The sequence below is a fragment of the Zalophus californianus genome, chromosome 16 (assembly GCF_009762305.2).
Source record: "Zalophus californianus isolate mZalCal1 chromosome 16, mZalCal1.pri.v2, whole genome shotgun sequence".
In the NCBI taxonomy this organism is placed as follows: Eukaryota; Metazoa; Chordata; class Mammalia; order Carnivora; family Otariidae; genus Zalophus; species Zalophus californianus.
In genome coordinates this window covers 46,557,411-46,578,216 of record NC_045610.1, presented here as the reverse complement: position 1 = coordinate 46,578,216, position 20,806 = coordinate 46,557,411, and the positions used below count along the sequence as shown (strand labels likewise).

The 20,806-nt window shown below is 46.0% G+C and overlaps 1 protein-coding gene across 6 annotated transcripts in view; it reads right to left on the bottom strand.

Annotated features, from left to right (window-relative positions):
* Window positions 1-5,552: 5,552 nt before the first annotated feature.
* TLK2 (tousled like kinase 2) overlaps window positions 5,553-20,806 on the bottom strand; it is a 121,337-nt gene continuing 106,083 nt past the window's right edge. For 5 of the 6 annotated variants that reach the window (XM_027625223.2, XM_027625222.2, XM_027625221.2 and 2 more), the window contains 5 exons: window positions 18,150-18,319; window positions 16,757-16,895; window positions 12,637-12,748; window positions 10,487-10,594; window positions 5,553-8,281 (listed from right to left, as the gene is read on the bottom strand). In XM_027625223.2, the coding sequence (XP_027481024.1) occupies window positions 8,108-8,281; window positions 10,487-10,594; window positions 12,637-12,748; window positions 16,757-16,895; window positions 18,150-18,319 (703 nt within the window). In that variant the 3' untranslated portion in view covers window positions 5,553-8,107. Of the gene's footprint in view, window positions 8,282-9,133; window positions 9,222-10,486; window positions 10,595-12,636; window positions 12,749-16,756; window positions 16,896-18,149; window positions 18,320-20,806 lie in introns of all 6 variants that reach the window. The other variant, XM_027625225.2, reaches the window with a different exon arrangement.

The following is a 20,806-nucleotide window of genomic DNA, read 5'->3' as shown; positions in this document are numbered from 1 at the left end:
CTCCTTCTGTTGGAGAACATCGAGGAGGGCCCCCCTGCTCCCCGGAGTGCCACTGAGTTTGAATCCACTTGCTTTCAGGCCAACACCTGTATCAGAAGAGACTGTTCCTTTAAAGGGACTCCAAGTCCCAGCCCTTCCTTTCTTGAGGGGTCAGAGACAATCACCGCACGACCCCTCCCCCTCCAGAGAAGCAGGCTGTGCAGACTCCCTCGCCAGGAGCTGTGGACTCCCGGGTGGAGGGGTTGCCACTGAAGGCCCGCGGCCGTCAGCAGGGCCTTGGAGTAAGCTCAGAGCAGGCGAGCTCAGGACTGGGCCGAGTCCAGGTTGTGGGCTGCAGCCCAGGCCACAAATCCAATGTCTCTAGGATCCTTGCTGGCTCCGGTCTTGACTTGGGAGGCTTTAGCAGGTCAGGAGCAAGCTGGCCAAGGGGGTCCAGAGAGGAGCAGAGGTGGGACTGAGGGACCACAAGGAAGTGGGGCCAGCACTGAAGAACCAGCTGCAATTGGATGGGATATAGTTCCCAGAACCCTCTGCTGCCTTACCCGGCTGGTGCCAGAGCCATGGAGAGAAGGATGCCACATCTTCCTGTCTGCTCTCAGGGGCCACTCCCAACCTGAAGGTGCAGTTCCTCTGAGCCTAGCCTTGCACTGAGGGTGGGGCTGAGCCAGTGAGGCCTACCCCGGTCCAGGGCTCTGGCTTCCGCATCTCCCTCTTCAAGATGGCATCTGATGCTGTTTCCTGGTCCCTGACTCCCTCTCCGCAACTCAGGAAGGACAGGCAGAGGTTTTCTCTAGTGTCAGACTCGACCCTCCAAAAGCAAGACGGGGCCCAGTCCCAGCCAACAGCCTCTGTGGCTTTCGCTGATTCTGACCCGGAGGCAGAACAGGGGTGAGGTGGCTTTGCAGACATGGAACCTCCCCAAAACATCCTTTCCACCCAAGGCCCTGGTGGAAGAGAGCTGCTGACCAGAAAAGAAGCCAGGCGGCTGCATCCAGCTGACCCACCATCCCACCCCAGCTCCAAGAGGATAGCCCGAACTTCCAGAGCCCCAAGTGACATAGCAATAAGGGGACTGGGGCTCCAATGGGTGGTGACCAGCATTTTAAAAATGAAATTAAACAGAAAATATTAGAGTATATTGCACATGAGCTAACTTCTATTCTGTGAAATATGTACTGGGTTGAGATGTTAAGGGTTTCTTACTGTGGGTTGCCATCAAACAAATTAAACAAGAATATCTGGGGTGTCTGGCTGGCTACATAGGCTCCCCGGCTGCCCCTGCCCAGCTCTGATCTGCTCACTCCCGGACCGGCCCCAAATTCCTCCTAGGGTCTCACATCTGAGGTCCCTCACCACCACCAGTGCAGCCCTACCCCTTTCCCCTCCTGGGACCCATGCTTCAACAGACCAAACTACTTGTTCTTTCAACAGGCCCCAGGCTCACTGAGGGGCCGGTGCTCATGATGCCAAATGAGCACAGACATGTGATGAGGCAAGAGATAAGGGAGATGTGTACAAAGTGAGGTGACAGTCCAGAGACAGGCAGGCTGCAGGGGACACCTGAGCTGAGTTTTCAAAGAGGGTCAGACGGCCAAGGCAAGTGAACAGTATTTGCAAAGGCCTGGAGGTGTGAGAGAGCATGGGGGTGGGGGGAGAGGTGTTGGAGGGGCAAACATGCTCTATGGGAGAGCCCAGAAAGTGTGAAGGACCCTGTGTGGCAAACCCCCAACCCTTCTCATTCTCTTTAATTCTGCCAGCTTCTAAAGCCCATCTCAGCTTCATTTCCCAACTCCTCAGAGACCCCATCTTGCTCTTACAGAATTTAGCAGCTCCCAGCTTTCATTTATTACATTTAGCTTCTCAATTATAACCTTCCTTAAAGCAGGAGCCGAGTCTGATGTACCTTTTTCCTTGCCACAGCACCTAGCCCAGCATATTCTAAAGAGAAGGCTCCCTGTGTTTTCAGTAGGTGCATGAAGTTTACAGAACCGGCGATCGTAGCTCAGAGCGTGAGCATCCAGCCTAACCACTAACCACGCAGCATGTTCAGAGTTACGACCTCAAACACAGTCCGCACTTGGGGCTCTCCTGTTACCTTGTTCTGGATACAGTTCTGTCTAGTTAATGTGGAGAGGAGGAGCCGGGTTAGTGTTAACGTTGTGAGCAGGGCTCTGAAAGAGTCTGTAGATGCAAAGAACCAATGGCTCCTGAAATTAATTTGTAGGGAAAGACCTTCCTTCCCATGTTTCCCAGTGGCTGCTCTTCTCTCAGAGTCCAGAGCCAGGCTGAAGGGCTCAGGCCTGGCTCTAGAACAGGTTCCTTCTAGAATAGGCCAAGGCCCTTATTGGGGGACCTGTGACATGGAGGCAGCATCTAGCAACACCCTCTGCCTTTTACTTTTTTCAGTTGCCAAAAACAACTTCACTTTTCCCAACCCTCCAAGCCTTATAGCAACTTGAGGCGGCCAAGGTAGAGGGGGCCATTCCTGCCTGTCCATTAGGACACTGAGGGACAGGAAGACAGAGTTGGCCAGGGCTGGGGTAGGGCAGGACTTTCATTTCCTCACCTGTAAAGAAGACGGCACGATCAGACTGTGCAGGGGAGCTGAGGAATGACTGTTCTGTGAAGCCATGCCCCCACTTCCCTACCTAAGTTCAGTCCTGGCCCAGGACTGCAGAGGCAGGGCTGCGGCCCAAGCCAGTTGGGTCTCCCGCTGGGTCTCTAGACTTCTAAGGCTGGCTGTGAGGGAGTCTGGGAGAGCAGAGCCCTAGACTACTGCAAGATAGCTTCCAACTGGGAACCAAGGCGCAGCCTCACCCACAGCAGGCTGCCCAAGGACTGCACTCAGAGACTCCACAAAATTTTCAAGCTTGTAGTCCCTCCCCATTCAATCCTGCTCCACCTATTACCAGTTACCAAATCTCTCTGGGACTGTTTCCTCACCTGCAGAATCAGTGAGATACTCCTACCTTGTCTACCCCGAGGCGGTGAAGCAACACAGCCGAAACTTCCCTACAAAGCACCAGTGTTAGAGCCCTTCCCTTCACTCTGACACTGCGCCCGGTGCCCCCCAACTGCAGGTGTCCGGAGGCTACTGAGGGCTGGGGTTACCCCCAGTTCTCTAGCTAAGCACTTCCCTCTAGACCAGCCGCCGTTCTGACCCCTTCCCATGGGGGTCTCCTGCCCATGACACACACGCCGCCGTTCTGACCCCTTCCCATGGGGGTCTCCTGCCCATGACACACACACACACACACTCCTGCCCATGACACACACACACACACACACACACACACACTCCTGCCCATGACACACACACACACTCCTGCCCATGACACACACACACACACCACACACACACACACTCCTGCCCATGACACACACACACACACACCACACACACACACACTCCTGCCCATGACACACACACACACCCCCCCACACACACACACACCCACACACACCCCTCTCTCTCTGCTGACTCCAGCCTGTCTCGGGCCCCTGCTGTGCAACCCCAGCACAAAAGGGCTCTTGTATTCCCTACCCCCACCAGGTCCCCGCCTCTGGCAGGTTCCCCCAACCCACCCGCAGAGCTCCACAGCAGCCAGAGCCCCTCACCACTCCCTCCTTAACCGTCCTCTCCCTGCAATCCCTCCGCTCTCTCTACCCTCACCCCTTCCGAAGAGCTCAGTCCCAGGCTCCCCTCACCCCTGACTCAGAGTGCCTGGCTGTATTCCCAAGCCCACCCAGGTCGGACCCAGGTCGCAGCTCTCTCCTGCAGCCCTGGACCCTTCAGGTTAAAAAAAAAAAAAAAAAAAAAAAAAAAGTGCTAAGTCAATTCACAATAAGGTACCGGTGAGTTGATAATGTATTTTAAAGAAGGTCAAGGGTGAGAAGCTTTGCCCAAAGGAGTGAATGACTATTGAATGTATTGTTAGGTCCCAAGGCACCAGTATAAGGGATCTGTTGTACGGGCACTCCTGAGGCTCCCCATACAGGAACGTACACATGACACTGGTCCTAGGACAGGCCAGAGCTTAAGATAGATTTTTATCTCTAACAGAAAATAAAACCGACTCCTCTGTTTTCAGCTCGGTAAGTTTTAGACAAGGCCCTATGGCCACACCCTCCAACTGCCCCACCCTTATTGCAGCAGCTGACTTGTGACGCTCAGGGGTCTAGCCGCCTGGGAGACGGACTGGGGGAGGGGGCGCTGAGAACGTGAATTTCTAACAGGTTCCAGGTGATGCTGATGCCCCAGGCCTGGGAGCTCCACTGGCCTATAAGACGCTCCTCTCAGATTCAGCCAGAAGCAGTCGTGGATCCGGGTAAGAGGAGACCGCTGACCTCACAGGACAAAGGTTGATAGGGAATCTCAAGTCAAAGGGGAAGGCTCCTGAGAGGTCTGCATCACTTCCCCCAGGCCAAAGGATCTCCTGACCACCTGGCAAGTAGAAAGACTCTGAATCGCCACCAGCACACTTGGGCGGGTGCGGGGAGGTCCAGGCCCAACCGTCCTACTTACTGAATCTCGTGATCTTTCTGTAAAGCACACTTTTTGTCTCCCCTCTCGCGTGCGAGGCACTTTATTATACCTACTATTTCCACTCCTTGCAGCCATGCAAGGAGCTATTCCTGAAGCTTGCAGAGGTAGGATCTGAATCAGACCCACTTCTAAAGCCCAGGCTCTTAACCTCCAGGTGATTCTGCCTTAAGAAATGACAGCAGAACAGTTAATTTTAGGAAGCAGAGACTCCCCATACCTCAACTAGTGTGTGTTCCATGTCTCTCCCTCACTTACCCCGGGGCTGATTTTAATTACAGACAGAGCTAGCTTGGGCAAGTAGAATGATGATTAAGTGGGAGGGGGGAGGGGCAGAGATTCTCAGAAAGCAGAACTCACCAAGGTGGGTCAAGCTAGTTGTAAACTTCACCTTCTCAGAAGCGAGGAGCTGGACCCGATGCTTACTTCTAGCTCTAGGATTCTAAGAGATGACTACTTTTAAAGAGAATTACTTTCTAAATTAAGAAACACATGAGCTCCTTGTCTGCTCATCTTCTCAGCTGAAGGAAAACCTGTTCTCACAGCGCTAGAGGAAGGCGGGCAGCAAACCCTCGTAAGGCAGTGTGCAGGTGTGCCTGGGTCAGCCACAGAAATGGGGTGCACATGGGCTCTCAAGATCAAGTCTCCAGGTAAAGCCGCCCATCTTCGGATGGAGAAGTCGGAGCCCAATTCCTTCCCTTCCCTTCCTGGGGCCCAGAGCCTTCACCCCTGGACTGTGAGCCGACGGCTGGGCCCTCCCTATCCTGCTCACTGCTGTCTTCCCACCAAGCATTAGTTATCAGCACATCGGAGCTACAAAAGGTGTTGTATGAATCGGCACGTTGCCAACATGCCTGCAGTGTCCGCTGGGACTCAGCAGCAGGATTTCCCTACCTACCCGCCCCCTAGATGCTCAGAGCCCTGTCAGAAGCTGAAGAACTAGAGTAAAATCAAGAGGCTAGGAGATTCACTTCTTAAAACTTATTTTAATATCCTCCCCGCCCCCCCCACCCCAAGTTGGGAAAGTCGAAAACAGTCTGGCTGGGTTTAATTACAAATTAATACACATTTTTTGTCATTGTTTAAAGTAAATCAATTGTGGCAATAAGGGATTATCCTTGGAAAAAGTGAAACCCATATTAACAAAATATGTCATGGAAGAAACCCACTTAGTGATTTCACTGGCTACTTAAAAATCTAGAAAAAGTCAGCATTCTGCATGTTCTCTGGGGCTAGTCCATGTAGTGGAAAGAGGCCTTGCCCAGATTCAAGCCTTAAGTCCAGTCAGCTCCAACGAGGTCCTAGACCCAAGGGAAGCAAGGAGAGAGGGCATCCCTTCTTTAGGAGGGCAGAAAAGGTAGATCAACAAAGTCCTGCAGCTCCACTTACAAGCCCAGGGGGAGGAGGCAGGAAGTTAGAGGGAAGGCTTAAAGATGCAGCATTCTTTCAACCTTAAAAAAAAGAAAAGCTGGGGGGGGGGAAGGTCTTGCAAGATCACTGAATGAGGAGAGAAAACAAGGAATAGAACTTAATACTCTGAGTCAGTCTCGACTCCTCCATCTCTTCACGCATGCCACACACCATCCTTCCAGGGCGCTCAACCTTTGAGACCCATAGGGACTCTCTGCTTACTAGCCTGAAAGTCATGGTTAGAAAAAGGTACCACACACATACATACACACGTATGTCACGTGTTAACACGTGTATAAACACCTGCGATAAAATGGAAATCTGGAAGAAAAAATTTATCTGTAACAACTTGGAAAGCTGGGCGCGCCGAGGGCTCCCGGGCTGACTTCCTTCCATTCAGAGTTCCGCAAGACGGTACCTCCCCACCATCGTCTCTCCAACTGGGATCCAACTCCATCTTTCCCTAAGAGCACCTGGCACCGAGGGGAGCAGGGCGGGGCACAAAACCAACACAGGTGCCAGCAAGTGTCCCCGGTGACACGTTTCACATGTGAAAGAAAGACTCTGAGTTCTGTGAGAGCTCTCTAGCCTTCCTGACTTCCCTCCCCCTGCCCAGGGGACACACATGCCTGGATGCTGCATCTTTAAATATTTCTGGCTCAGCCCTCTTGCCACATATGTCAGTAACATTCCAAGCTGGCTACCACATGCTCAGGCTCTGGCCTCCTCCCCTCTCTACTGTCGAGTGCTCTGCTGCTTCAAGGGCACAGTGGGGCCACGCATCTCCCATTTCAGCTCCGTCTTCAGTTGATCACACATCTCAGAAACAACCAAATGTAAGGGGGGGAAAAAAAAGAGTTCCAAAAGAATGTTCATATTCGAAATACCTATCCCCCTGGGATTTTTTTTTAACTTCACTTGATCAATCTATTGAAGTGAGTTAGACAAAGCGTGTGTGCACATGCACACACAGACACACACCAGCACACACCCACAAAATGTAGAGGGCTGGAGGTTGTTTCCTGCCAAAAGATCTAACAGAGCAAAGCTTATGCGCTGATCAAGTTTTAATATCGTGGTTACAAGAAAGGTACACCGTTTAGCAAGCACACAGAGACCACGGGGAGGACCCCCCGATCCCTAGAGCATTTGGCTCCCCGGCCCATTTTCTGCCTACCTCTGGAACAGTTTTTGGATAGTTACTGCATTCAGAGAATCCAAGAGGACTGCATGGACAGATGAACCTTTATTTAAAAAAATAGCACTTCAAATAAATTAAAAGGGACAACCGTCAAGTGTTCAAATTGTGAAGAAAGAGTTGAAAACCTAGAGACTCCAAGCTGCGGGCTTCTAACCTCGTTCTTTGTCCGACGGCAAAGCCCCACACACCTCGGTCCTCCCACTTGACACCTTCCCTGCTGAGATGAGGGAAGCGATTGCAAACAGGAGACCAGACGGAGGAGAAAGCTGCATCTGACTGGAATGAACATTGCCACGTACTTGCTAATACGGGTTTCACTTTATGACCAAATGTATTCTTTCAAAAATAAAAAAGGGGGAGGGAGGGAAGCTGCATGTTTTTAAAAATTGAAATTATTTAGGGATAAAACACTAACTCTAGTGCCTTTAACGGGCAATAGCAACTTTTTTCCTCCGAAGTCAAACACCATCCCCAGCTGAGCCTTTGTGCTACAAGCTTTTCAGGAGATGTTACCTAAACTTTATTAAAAGAAAAGAACAAGTTTAAATATAGACACTGGACTAGCCCAGTCTGTATTTTCAAGTCCACATTCTTCATCTGAAGCACTGCATCAGGGACCCCCCCTGAGTCTGCATGTTTTCAAGTTCACAGTACATGGAACCAGTTTTTCTTTTTAATTTTTTCCTCACTCAGAGCAGCCACATGCAGTGGCCGTTGACGCCGGAACCTCGGGCGGGGCCTTTTCCTACGAGGCCTGGCCAGAGCTGCCCAAGGTTTCTCCTCAATGAGAATCGATGCTGTCATGCTCTATGGATGGGAAAAAAGCAAGAAAATAAAAGCACCTGGTACAGGTTTCATGAGATCCATTCGGATTCGCTATGTCCCAAACCCGCTGCTGAATGCCATTTGTCCACTTTGTGTGTGCTGAACAGTTCGCGGCCTAGGAGTGGGTCTCAATTCGAAGAACTGTTATTGGACGCCCCCGAGGTCGATGCAATAGCAGCTCCAGCAGGGCTACTCGTGGAGACCGACTTTCGGATGTGAGGCAGCAAGTAGGGGTCACAGGCCAGCTGCTGGACATCAATGCGGTCCTCCTTTCGGTAGGCTAAGCATCGTCGAATAAATGCCTGAAAGGAAAGGTTCTTGAAGAAGCCTGAGGCAGATCACCCTGGTGCCCCCAGAGGGAACCCTGAGGCTCTGTAGCAGCTGCCAGGGCCCAGCCCCGGAGCAAACGTCTTCTACAGAGAAGGGGCTCAGGGCCCTTCCCAGAAATCCCCGGGCACACCCAGACTGGACCAGGCAAGGAGACGCATGGGCAGCCGCACCTCTCTCTGGCCACGGACTACTTCCCCGAAGGACATGGCCAAGCCATTCCTGAGGGGCAATGGGGCATGACCCGACCTCTAAATACCTCTGTCCCCAGAGCACAAAGACCAACACAAAAACCACTCCCTCTCTGCCTTGGCTGGTTTACCCGGACACGTCTATCTTCACGGTCCTGCGTGTACAAACCATGGCCTCACGTGAACTTTCTACTTCCTGACGAAGTGAAAACTGCGATGACAAGCCACTACCACAGGCAGGGTGAGGAGACCCACACTTACTAACACTACAGTGTGTCACAGATTGGTAAACACTTCCCCTGTGTATCTCGTTCTTCCTTGCAATGATCAGGCACACACCTAAGTAGTAAAGGAAAACCTGAACAGGACTTGTCTCCCCAAGAGTACTGCAGACATAGAATCATACTGTTGAGTTGGGTTTCATTCAGAATCCTAATTTACTACCAACATGGACGTTTCCTTTGTGCTAGGTATGAAGGGCTACACAGGCTCAGTTTGTACAATTCTTATCACAAGGGCCCTTAAACGATGATCTATCTTTTCCTATTTTTTAACCAGACAGTTCTATTTAATCAGAGTCTTGTAATTATTTAAATAAATACATTGATTTTTAAAAATCTAAAATGTCATTATCACCTTCAGGCCATACTTTACATTTGGATGATGATAATGTCGCAATGTAGGTCCATCGATTATAACAAATGTCCCACTCTGGTGCAGGAGGCTGTGCATGTACAGGGACAGGGAATACATGGAAACTCTCTTATTTTCTGCTCAATGTTGCCAGGAGTCTAAAACTGCTCTAAAAAATATAGTCTAGGGGCGCCTGGGTGGCTCAGTCGATAAGCGTCTGCCTTAGGCTCAGGTCATGATCCTGGGGTCCTGGGATCGAGCCCTGCATCGGGCTCCCTGCTCGGCGGGAAGCCTGCTTCTCCCTCTCCCTCTCCCTCACTTGTGTTCCCTCTCTCGCTGTGTCTCTGTCAAATAAATAAGTAAAATCTTAGAAGAAGAAAAAAAAAGAAAAACCAATCTTTAAAAAAAAATAAAAATATAGTCTAACAAAGTCTGTTAAACACACAAAACACCTAGAACAAGATGTAATGATTTTTTTCCATGTTTAATTAATAAAAACCGAAAGTAGAGCAACAATCCTGCTTTTCCAAAATCAAACACACCTAGAGGTAGCTGCCTGATTAAAGTATTTGGAAGATAAAAACAAACTCACAGAAATAAACTTAATAATCCTTGGCCTTTAAAAACGAACCTTTCTTAGTGAGATATGAAACAGGAGTTAAATGGGTTACCTCGAGTTGGATAGCATAATTACTGGTCAAATAATTCCACCTTGACTTTTCTTTCCACACAGCCGCCAGGGCAGGCTTTTGAAACAGGGATCAGATCACAGAGCTGCCCTGAGTAAAACCTTTGAGTGTTTCCCATCTGTCCGGCTGCCTCTCCCACTGACCACCCTCTCCTCCGCTCTGCCTGCTCTGCGGATCTGCTAAGCTTGCACTTACATCTCAGCTGTACGCACTTCTCTGCTTGGACTATTCGTCTTCCAAATCTACACATGGCTCCCACCTTCACATCACTCAAGACTGCTCATTGGTCACTTCACCACTGAGGCCGTCCCTGACCAGGCCATCAAAAAAGGAGTTCCTGCCCCTCCATCTTCTTACCTGCATTTATTTTTTACCATCTGAGATGGATCTGTTGCTAGTTATTGCTTGTCTCACCTGCTGGAACAGAAACTCCTGACAGGCAGGGACCCCATCTGTAGTTCACTGCTACACACTCGCCATTATTTCCTCTCTGCCACCCTGACAGGGCCTAGTTCTCACCAGGCACCCGAAGCAGTTATTGTAGGAGGAGAGGGGCGAACACATTCAGAAGGAAGAGGTTTTGAATGACTCCTGACTTTTATACTGATAATCCATCCACTATTACCCAGAGAAGTAATACAGTCATTTCCTGCTGGTCACAACTTACCTTTGCTTCTGGTGTTACCACTGGCTTTGGCGGGAACTGCACTTCAGTAGCTTTAAGAATAGTATTTTCTTGTAGAATGTCTTGCTGGGACTGGTTGTGGCCAAAAGGCTATCATACAAAAACAAAAGAAAGGTGGGCCTCTGGTTAAAATTAAAGAGAACACAATTCAAAACCATAGGGAAGGGAAAGAAAACATGCCTCAGTGAGAACTGCTAGAAAGAACTCTGGAGATGATCTCCTCGCTCTCTTTTTATAGGTGAGGGGTAGAAAGGCTCAGAACTTAATAACATGCTCACAGGACAACATCAAGGTTAAGGCATAACTGGGACGGGAAGCAGCATCTGTCATATCATGACACCTCTGTTCAGCTTTGCTTACAGCCAAGAAAAAGAACATTCCAGAAGGAACCAGCAACCTCTTCTCCCTTGAGTGATACCTGTAGGCATAAGTAATACATAACACGTGCCACTGGCAGACCCAAGACACAGGTAAAAAGAGATGGAAAAGGAAGTAAAAGAGAAGGAGTAAGTACAAACCGAGGGGGGGGATGGGGGGGGCTGAGGCTATTTAACAGCTTCATCTGTACCCCAATGTGCCGTTTTCTTTTCTTTTGCCCCCCCCAAAGGTTTTATTTATTTGAGAGAGAGCGTGCGGGGGTGCGGGGTGGGGAATCTTCAGCAGATTCCTCACTGAGCGAAGAGCCTGATTGGTGGGGGGGGATCCATCTCATGACCCTGAGATCATGACCTGAGCCAAAATCAAGAATCAGATGCTTAATGGACTGTGCCACCCAGGAACCCCAATTTTCTAATAAAGTCTTAAAATATAAGTTCAAGCCTAGTGTCATCTCTACAGTGCTTATACATAACCCCTACCAACATTATCAGCAGCACTTCCACATTATCAGAGTACTAAGTAATAATTAACAACTCCGGGGGCGCCTCCCTGGCTCAGTCAGTAGAGCACGCAACTACATCTCAGGGTTGTGCGTTCGAGCCCCATACTGAGTGCAGGGATTACTTAAAAATAATAATAATTAACCCCTATGGCTGGTTCTATAGTTACCTTTAGAGAGGTAAGATAAACAAAGACCAGGGAGAAGTTAAAGAGGAAGCTGAAATCGGAACGAAGAGCTTGGTCTAGGGATTGTAATAAAAATATTAAGAATCCGAGGAAGATGCAGAACTCCCAAATGGCTTATAACCACAACCTACACTGTCGGGACCACCGACAAACTTCAATTATTTATAACACACTGACAGCAAAAGTTTTAGTATACACGCACTGGATCCTAGTAGTATGTTTATTTATAAGGTAGTAGACTCATAAGGAAAACACAAATGTGAAAATTCATTAGGTACAGTTTACTACCTAGGTTATTATGTGTCCAAATGATCTATCACCTTGATCCAGAGGTAACAGTGAATACTTTCTAACACTACATCTCCCTAGTAGAGAAAATAGAAAGCATGCTTTTATTAATAATAGCTTTAACTAATGGGATGGCTGGGAATAAAGAACCCTGTAGATATTTCAAGTTTCAGTTCTTGGGACCTTAAAGAATGGCTCCTGGAGGGGTGCCTGGGTGGCTCAGTCGTTAAGCGTCTGCCTTTGGCTCAGGTCATGATCCCAGGGTCCTGGGATCGAGCCCCGGGCTCCCTACTCTGTGGGAAGCCTGCTTCCCCCTCTCCCACTCCCCCTGCTTGTGTTCCCTCTCTTGCTGTGTCTCTGTCAAATAAATAAATAAGCAAACAAACAAATAAAATCACATGCGTCGGCGAGACTAATATTAAAAAAAAAAAAAAAAAAGAATGGCTCCTGGAATGACTGTATACTTTAAATAAACTATTTCATATAATTCCTTGTATATATTATCAGAAACAAAACATACCCTGGATCTAACTGAAAACAGCAAAAACGCATGTTTTCAATAGCCCAGTGGAATTCATTAAGTACTCTAGGGTTGAAAAGTTCTGCTTATGCATAAAGCTTTTATTATTGTCTGTATTTTCTTCAAACCACAACTTTCAGGATTCCATTCTGTATAACCAAATGATTAATTCCAAGAGAATAATCGACACCATGCCAGTGTGTACATGCAGCCCAAGACAGACGTCAAGCCGTGGACCACATCTGACCTTCTTCCTTACCTTCCTTCCATAAAGACACTGGTAGAAGATCACACCCACTGACCAGACATCAACTTTATTTGAGATCTTTGGTGGCTCTTTCCCAACCACAAAACACTCTGGTGGTAAATACCTGGGACAAAAGGAAAATAAAAATTCTTAGAAAAATGACTGTATAAATCTAGGACATGTATAAAAAGGCAAAGTAGGAGACCATGCGGGAAATAAAAGTATCGGAATTTTAACTGAAATTTTGCCAAAAAAGCAACTGGGCCGAGCTGGGGAAAGTCAGTGAGAAGACACTCCAACTTAAGGAGGGAGTCATGTCCTAAAAGCCTTAAAATACACTTCTCAATTCACTGAGAGGAGCAAATATTCTCCCTAGTCCCTGCTTCACCCACCCCAGCATCCTTTCCCAGGGTTGTGCCCTAATATAAGTGTCATTCAACAAGTTCCAAAAAGGAGGGACAACACAAAAGAAGCACATTCCCTTTTATGAGCTGCAGCAACAAACATCCAAATAGAACTCGAAGTGGTGTGGGTTTGCTTTCATGTTGGCTAAGAAAGATGACTCTCTAAAATAACTATCTTCAAAGTCCAAATGAATTCAGGACCCCGTATAAATCTCTGAAGAGGACCAGCTGTCTGCCTTCTTAAAGTAGCCTCTTTGCAAACTCTAGACTGGGAGTACCTACAACCTATAATAAATGGTGATATTACAGTCCAAATTATCAAAGGTATTTTACATTTCCCACTCGAAGGATGATCAGGGGCTTACTGGAAGTCTAACAAGTAGGGGAGAAAAAGCCAAACAAACTAGTAGTTAGCACAACTCAATCCTCATCTGAATTCCTTCCCTCCCCACCCACCCCTGGCCTCTGAAAAAGACTAGCTGGGCAGCCAACCACACCAAATTGTATGGTGTGGAAGGTAAAGGCCTCTTTGCATTTAGGAAACCCAACAAATATGCTTCCACTCATTGCCTGGGGTCTTAGCCATGGCGCAGCTGGAAGACAGCATTCTGAAGATAACAGATTGATTTCTACAGATTTCATGCTGGTAAAATCAATTCTGTGAAAAAATTCTTTATTTTAGACCCTGCTGTGCTTCTGGTATAAAAATCTAAACTTACAACTTGAAGGGGGCCACAAAAGTTGAGAGGCAGAAAATATTTGATGATGGGCTTTTTTCTTTTTTGAAAGAAGTTTAGTCTCATGTTGTTTCTTATTTATTATTTTTAACAGACATTTTGGGATGATTAAGACCACTGACCTACATTATTGTTTCACAATGAAAACTGTTAGCCAAAACACACACTGAACTTATGAAGAGGGAAAAAAAGCAAAGAAATAAAAATACAGGAAAAAGAATAAAAAGAACAGCTCTCCCAAATGCCCCTAAAACCTCCCTGAACCTGACTTTTCATGGTTCTTGATTCTTCAACATACATAATTTAAATATGATGTTGGATAAATAAAAAATAGAAACCTGATTCCAAAATGATCATTTTAATGCATTTACAACTCTTTTGTGGAGGTGTTAGGGAAGGACAGAAATTGTTGAACTTATCCAAATGCTGAGTAATAATTTACCCAAATATTCAGAGTACAAAAGACATTGATTAAAAAAAAAAAAAAAAGACATTGCCACTGGATACCAGTACAAATCTGGAAAGTCACTTCTAGGTCTCAGTTTTCCCACGTGTAAATGGAGAAATAAACTAGTTCTTCATCCAAATAATAACTGAAAAAGTAAGTGCTCTAATTCCCTATCGAGGACTCCAGGAGAGAAAAGACAGTTCTATGACATTGCACTAAATTGTGTTTAAAAGACAAGTTGCATATTCCATCATGATAAAATTGTCATGGGGAAGATTCTCAAGGTCTAGCCTACAGGTCATTTATTTGGTAGTATTCAGGGTGCCTGATGGCTCAGGCGGTGGAGCAATCGACTTTTTTTTTTTTTAAGTGTGGAGCCTGATGTGGGGCTTGAACTCACATCCCTGAGATCAAGACCTGAGCTGAGATGAAGAGTAGGCCGCTTAACCAACTGAGCCACCCAGGCGTCACACAGCACGTGACTCTTGATCTCAGGGGAGTGCATTCGATTCCCATGTTGGGTGTAGAGATTACTTAAAAATAAAATCTTAATAGTAGTATTCAATGTAGAAGAATTCTACCAAATACTGCAGCAACCAAAACATTGCAAACAGTCACCTAGACTTTGTTGTTTTCCCATCCTGTATATATCTCTGCGGATGTCACAAGAGGATGACACATGAGGAGGGTGATTATGACAATGCTTCTACCAACATGGAGACTCTCTGTAAACCTTCATAGGAACCCATGGAATTAAATTTTCTCAGTAGCCTCCCTCTCTACCTCACCTTTTATTATGAAACCCATCTTCAAATATAATCTGAAGTAGAAAGAACAGTAAAATGAACACCCAAGTAACCATCACCCAGTTTCAGTATCAACATGCGGCCAATCTTTGTTCATGTGCCCCTCCCCCACCAAACATTACTTTGAAGCAAATCCCAAACATAATTTTTGTTTAAATTTCAAATACTAAATTTTTAATAGCTTAGCAAATATAGCAATAGGTGGCAATGAGAAAACTAATTTAAACATCAAAAGGCTTCACTTTTTAAAAAGAACTACAAAAAAAAAAGCTAAAATCTAAATTCTAGTGAATTTATATAGCAGAGGTATAGACCTGTTTCCAGAATTTCCAACAACAGATATTTTTGTATCATTTAGAGACAGGAACACTAACCCACAATAACCACCATAGTAAATAAACACTGTAAATGTAGCTTCTATTTTAAACCTAGAATCTCAAAGTTTTAATTTAGAGACTGATTTTCACTATAGGTACCATCGCCACAAAAAATAAGGAGCAATGAAAAGTAGAAATTTTGTGCACATGGTGTTTCTCTCAGGATGTGATGGTTTCTCTAACATACATACCTTACATATGATAAGACCGATGAGAACAGAGCTCATCTTGTGGCTTGTGAAGGAACTTCCCCTTCTCCATCTGCTTCCAACCCACACCCTCATTCCCAGGTAGTCACCATTCTGCTAAAGCCCAGGGCCCTCCAGTCTCAAAGATAAGAGACTAACCAACAGACCCTGGGGTTTAACAGCATGTATAACCCCTCCCTCAGTGCTGCTGGAGGCTTTCTCCATGTTGGAATCACATGTCCAATATGTAGCTTTGTGTTACCACCTCAGAAGTGAAAAGGAAGCTCTGTTAAGACGCCTTTACAATCACAAAGTTAAATGCTTGGGCTGCAGGTATCTTTTACGGTTCTCGCTGTCGAAAGGAATACTAGGCAGAAGTCACAGACCTCTAAGAGAGGTCACAGAGCTATAGCTGGGGCACAGTGGTTGCAGGGAGATGAGTGACAACAGATGGAAGATACGTGGCCCAAAACCGTTTAGAGCATGGCTGAGGAGACGGGTAATTTTCCTGGCAAACTACTTTTTTCCTGTTTAGATTTCCAGGGATGCTGTGGTTACTTTACATATTGGTCTTTCACAACTCCTTAGTTGCCGACAGTCCACCATCCTCAGGCAACTCTAGAGATGGATCCCTCATCCTATTAATGCATAGGAAGATACCTGAAATGGGGCACCTGGCGGCTCAGTCGGTTAAGCGCCCAACTCTTGATTTCAGGTCGTGAGCTCAGGATTATGGGACTGAGCCCCGCATCAGGCTCCGCTCAGGGTATGGAGCTGCTTAAGATTCTCTCTCTTTCTCTCCCTCTCTCCCCCTCTCTTGGGAAAAGAGAGAGAGCTGCATTTGTACTGAAAATAATTTAGGGCCATTCTTTAAATACACATGAGCGATCTCACCCTCTTCCTACTCCATAGGGCAGGCCCCGGGAAGAAACACACAACTCCAATGCCTGGCCGTAGATAACCTCTCTCAATGGTTTCCAAAAAAGGAAAGAAAAATTAATTAAATACAAAGGGTCAAACTGCCGGAAAGACTAATATTTGGGGAGGAAAGTCTACTTCGGTTTACAGCATTTCTGCCTAAGACAGGATGTAGATATTATCAATTACCAATATTTCAGTACAGCACAGCCTTATCTGCACCAGCCAACCTGGCAGATCTCCCAAATACCTACCAGTAAGTACCAGCACCTTGTGACGTTAGCTCCATGCCATCCACGGAATTGTAGCTATCATCATCCATGATCTTGGAAAGACCAAAATCTGTGATTTTTATCTCTCCACATGCTGTACCATTTACTAAAAGAATATTACCTAAAAAGATGAAAACCTTCATGAATAAAAAGACTTACTAATTAAGAGAAAAGTTCAAGGTAATAACAGACAAGAAGGGGACAACTGAACTCAAACTCTTGCACATAATAGCAAACATCTAAATTCCTGGAATAAAATGATCTGGACTCTGGATGCTGGAGGAGAGTCCTCAGTGTCTGGCTGCAAACTTCCATTTTCCAAGAATCACCTGCTAGATGTGCCAAAACCACCACTATGAGCAGTGGGGAAAAAAACAGTAACTTGCCAAAGTAAAATATCACTTGGACAGTTGGTTAAAATGGTGGGAAAGTTTCATGTGAACTTTCAGTAACGATCTCTCAACCACCCTGTTTAGAACAGTTGTTTCAGGACAAAAAAAAAAAAAAAAGAAACAAAACAAAACCCCCGAAAACCCAAAAATATACAAGGGAATCAAAGCTAGAACCACAGTGCCACCTACAGCTCCTACACCAGGAAAATGTACTGGATTCAGCAGTGGAAACCCAATCACACAATGGCCATTGTTTTAAAAAATCACTTTGTTGTAATGAATTTTTTAGTCATTTGAACTGTACTAGAACATTAAAGAATAGTAAATAGTGAGATTTAATATGTAGCTACCAGGAGAGGAAAGCAGAGTTAACAACTGTGCCCACCAGGCAGTAAGTGGGAACCATCTTCCAAACACCCCAGCCAAGCTGGTGCCAGCTACCTACACAGAACATACACAGACTTCTGGAAAAACAGCCCACGATGAGGACAACAAAAACAGAGGTAAGAAGTTTAACTGCCCTCTACTGTTCGCTAAGGTCTACTGAAGTTTACACAGTAACCATACAAAAAGATGAAAAACTACTGGGATTTAATGAAACGGGAGGTGTACCTGCAAAATAACTGTTCATTTGGGGACACTTATCAAAGAGACCTGGAGGAGAGGAACGGCTACGCAGTGTGAGTAATGGGAAAAAAACAAACCTGAGCTTGCCAGAGCAGTTCTTTCTAAATCGGGCTGACATCATGAACTGCCCTGACTTTAAAGACAAGGGCATTGTTTCTTCTGAGTATTTAATCCAACTCCCCTTCTCAAGCCCAGCACTGCGGGGCCAGGACTCTGTTCCCACACCTGCCCGGGCAAAGCCAGACGCTACTAGGCTTCCAGGCTCCCTCACATTCTCTAACTTTGTAAAATTACAAGTCACTTCACCAAAGATCAGAGAAAAGCCATCAATACAGTCACCTAAAAGTTAGACATACCTGGTTTGAGGTCATAGTGTATGATGGGAGGTTTTATTTCATTTAAGTACTTTAAAGCATTCACAATCTGCATGATAATGGATCGGGCCTCTTTCTCCGACATTAATTTGTGCTGTTTCAGGTAGAAGTCCAGATCATTTCCCTCACAGTATTCTAATACTGTACAAAACCTAAAGACAAATAAACCAACATTTGACTGTGGGAAAGTGCAAGCAGATTAAGACTTCTTAAACCAGCCCCAGTGAAAACTTCAGGTAATTAGCTTCTTGCTCTGTTCTTCTTCATTCCTTAAAGTAGAGTTCTAATCTTTATTCAGTCGTAGCTACCTGAGTGGCTGACGGGAAGGAAACTGCATTCTCCCCTGGTGAAGAGCCTTCACATCCTCCACAGGAGAATCTGTTGTGCTACAGTGTACCCATGACATACCTCTTCTTAAATCCAGACTATACAAATACAGATAAGAACTGTAATGTACCTAAGCTAGGTATCTTTTCAGAAGGGTCTCCCACACATGCCGTGCTCCAGTTCTAAACAAGCATATTGTGGTCAAGTACACAATTCTCAATGCAAACATTTCATATGACCCCAAGTGCTGACAGCAAGAATCTAGGGTTTGCTCAGGTCCCAAGAATTGGTTTCATGTCATATCTCATGGAAATTTGGCACAATACTGTACTATAATCTCTCCTTGCTAAATACAAGGTGTAAAAGAACTTCTAAAAGCACAGTCTCGGGATGCCTGGGTGGCTCAGTTGGTTAAACGTCTGCCTTCAGCTCAGGTCATGATCCTAGCGTCCTAGGATCAAGCCCCGAGTTGGGCTCTCTGCTCAGTGGGGAGCCTGCTTCCCCCTGCTTCATCCCTTCCCTCTGCTTGCTGCTCCCCCTGCTTGTGTACTCTCTCTCTCCCTGTCAAATAAATGAATAAAATCTTTAAAAAAATAAATAAAAGCACAGTATCTGTGGTTCTAACAAATGTGTTATTACATTGTATGAGTTTTTTCCTCCACTTTTATCAATACATATACAGACCCAAATTTAAAACTACATACCATTTGTAGTGTTAAGGGTCATGTGTCTAGCTTCCAAGGCAGTTATAAACCAAAGGCTTCCTGAATTGTTGAGTATTCCTGAGAGATGAAGACCTTTTAAACTATCCTAAGCTGTGACAATGTGGGTGTTATCACTCAGGGTCTAGTCAGGAAATAAAAACCACCTGAGTATTTAAAACAGAGAGGTTTTAACTCAGGGCACTGATCACATGGATGATGGAAGAGCTGAGAGGGTAAAGTGGCCAGTGAGGCACCCCAGAGATCATCTAGACAGGAAGCCATTAGCACCCTAAGGCCAAGAGGGCCAGATGACAGAGATGGTGCAACCAGAATGGAGGGTCACCAAGAGAGACTGGAATCATAGTGGGGGCGGGTGTGTGTGTGTGTCTACCTCCCACTATCTCTGTCTCCGCAGTGGCTGAACCCAGCTGAACAACAACTGACACAGGACCTGGTAAAACAGATGACAAGGGTCAACTCACCTAAGATGCAGAGCAGGGGAAGGGTGAGGAGCAGACCTGAGAGCAAACAGGCTCAGGACTAGCACTATGGCCCCTGGGCAATTTGAGGCCTTCAAAAAGTACTGCAATGAAAGGTGCACATACATAGTTCTGTGGGATCCCTGAATTGAACAGCTTATGTTTCTTATGAAACATACTAGGGCATGTTAGCACCCTATTTGAGGATAAATATCAAAAATTTAGATTCTCTGATCTGCGACACAGACTCTCATGCTTAGTCGATGTATTCTTTGACCCAAGTGCAAGTTTAAAATAAAATCTCACTTGAACACCCAAACAATTCTCAGAAGATTTTCTAAAATGATGATGAAAATTCACCATACACACACAGGAGGAACAAAATAAATTCAAGAATAGCAGACAACCGAGTCAATTCCTCAGATCAGTTAAAAGTGTATACACAATTCAGAACTGCAAATAATCCAAGTCATATTTATTTTTGAGATGTTTTTTGTACTTACATTTTGAGGGGTGGTGGTGGCGGGGGGGGGGGGACAGTCTACTTAGTATTCAAGGAATTTACTCAAAGCAAAAAGGTAAGACCACCCTATGAAGACCTGTTCTGTACCTAGATATTCATCTGAACCCCATCCATGCTAACCACACACTGACTATGCCAGGTTTGAAGACCACCCTTCTGGAAAGGGTATATCCCTGAGCAGGTGGAAGAAGGGATTTTTCACATTTCCAAAGGGAGTTAAGGTCTCCCCCTTTTGGAAACATTTCTAAACGTGGGACAATTCTCGGCATAGCAATCTCTTAGACAGCTGCTGTCTGGAATAGGCCAAAACGTCTAGAATCACCCTGCAAGGTGAAGAGAAACACCTGCTGGCCAGACCGTACAGTATGTTCTCCTAACTCAGCTCAGACTCCTACAGAGAAAATGTTTCCAAATGCTGAAATATTTCTAAATCCCTGGATAAACCCAGAGGTGACAGAGCTCACCTATACCAGATAATGAAATACAACAATGCCTAAGAGTACTAAAGATCTCAAGCAAGTCCTTTAACTTCCCCGGTCCACAAATTTCCATCTATACAGTGGGAAGGCTGAACTGAGATCCCTCCTACCTCTAACCTCCTACATG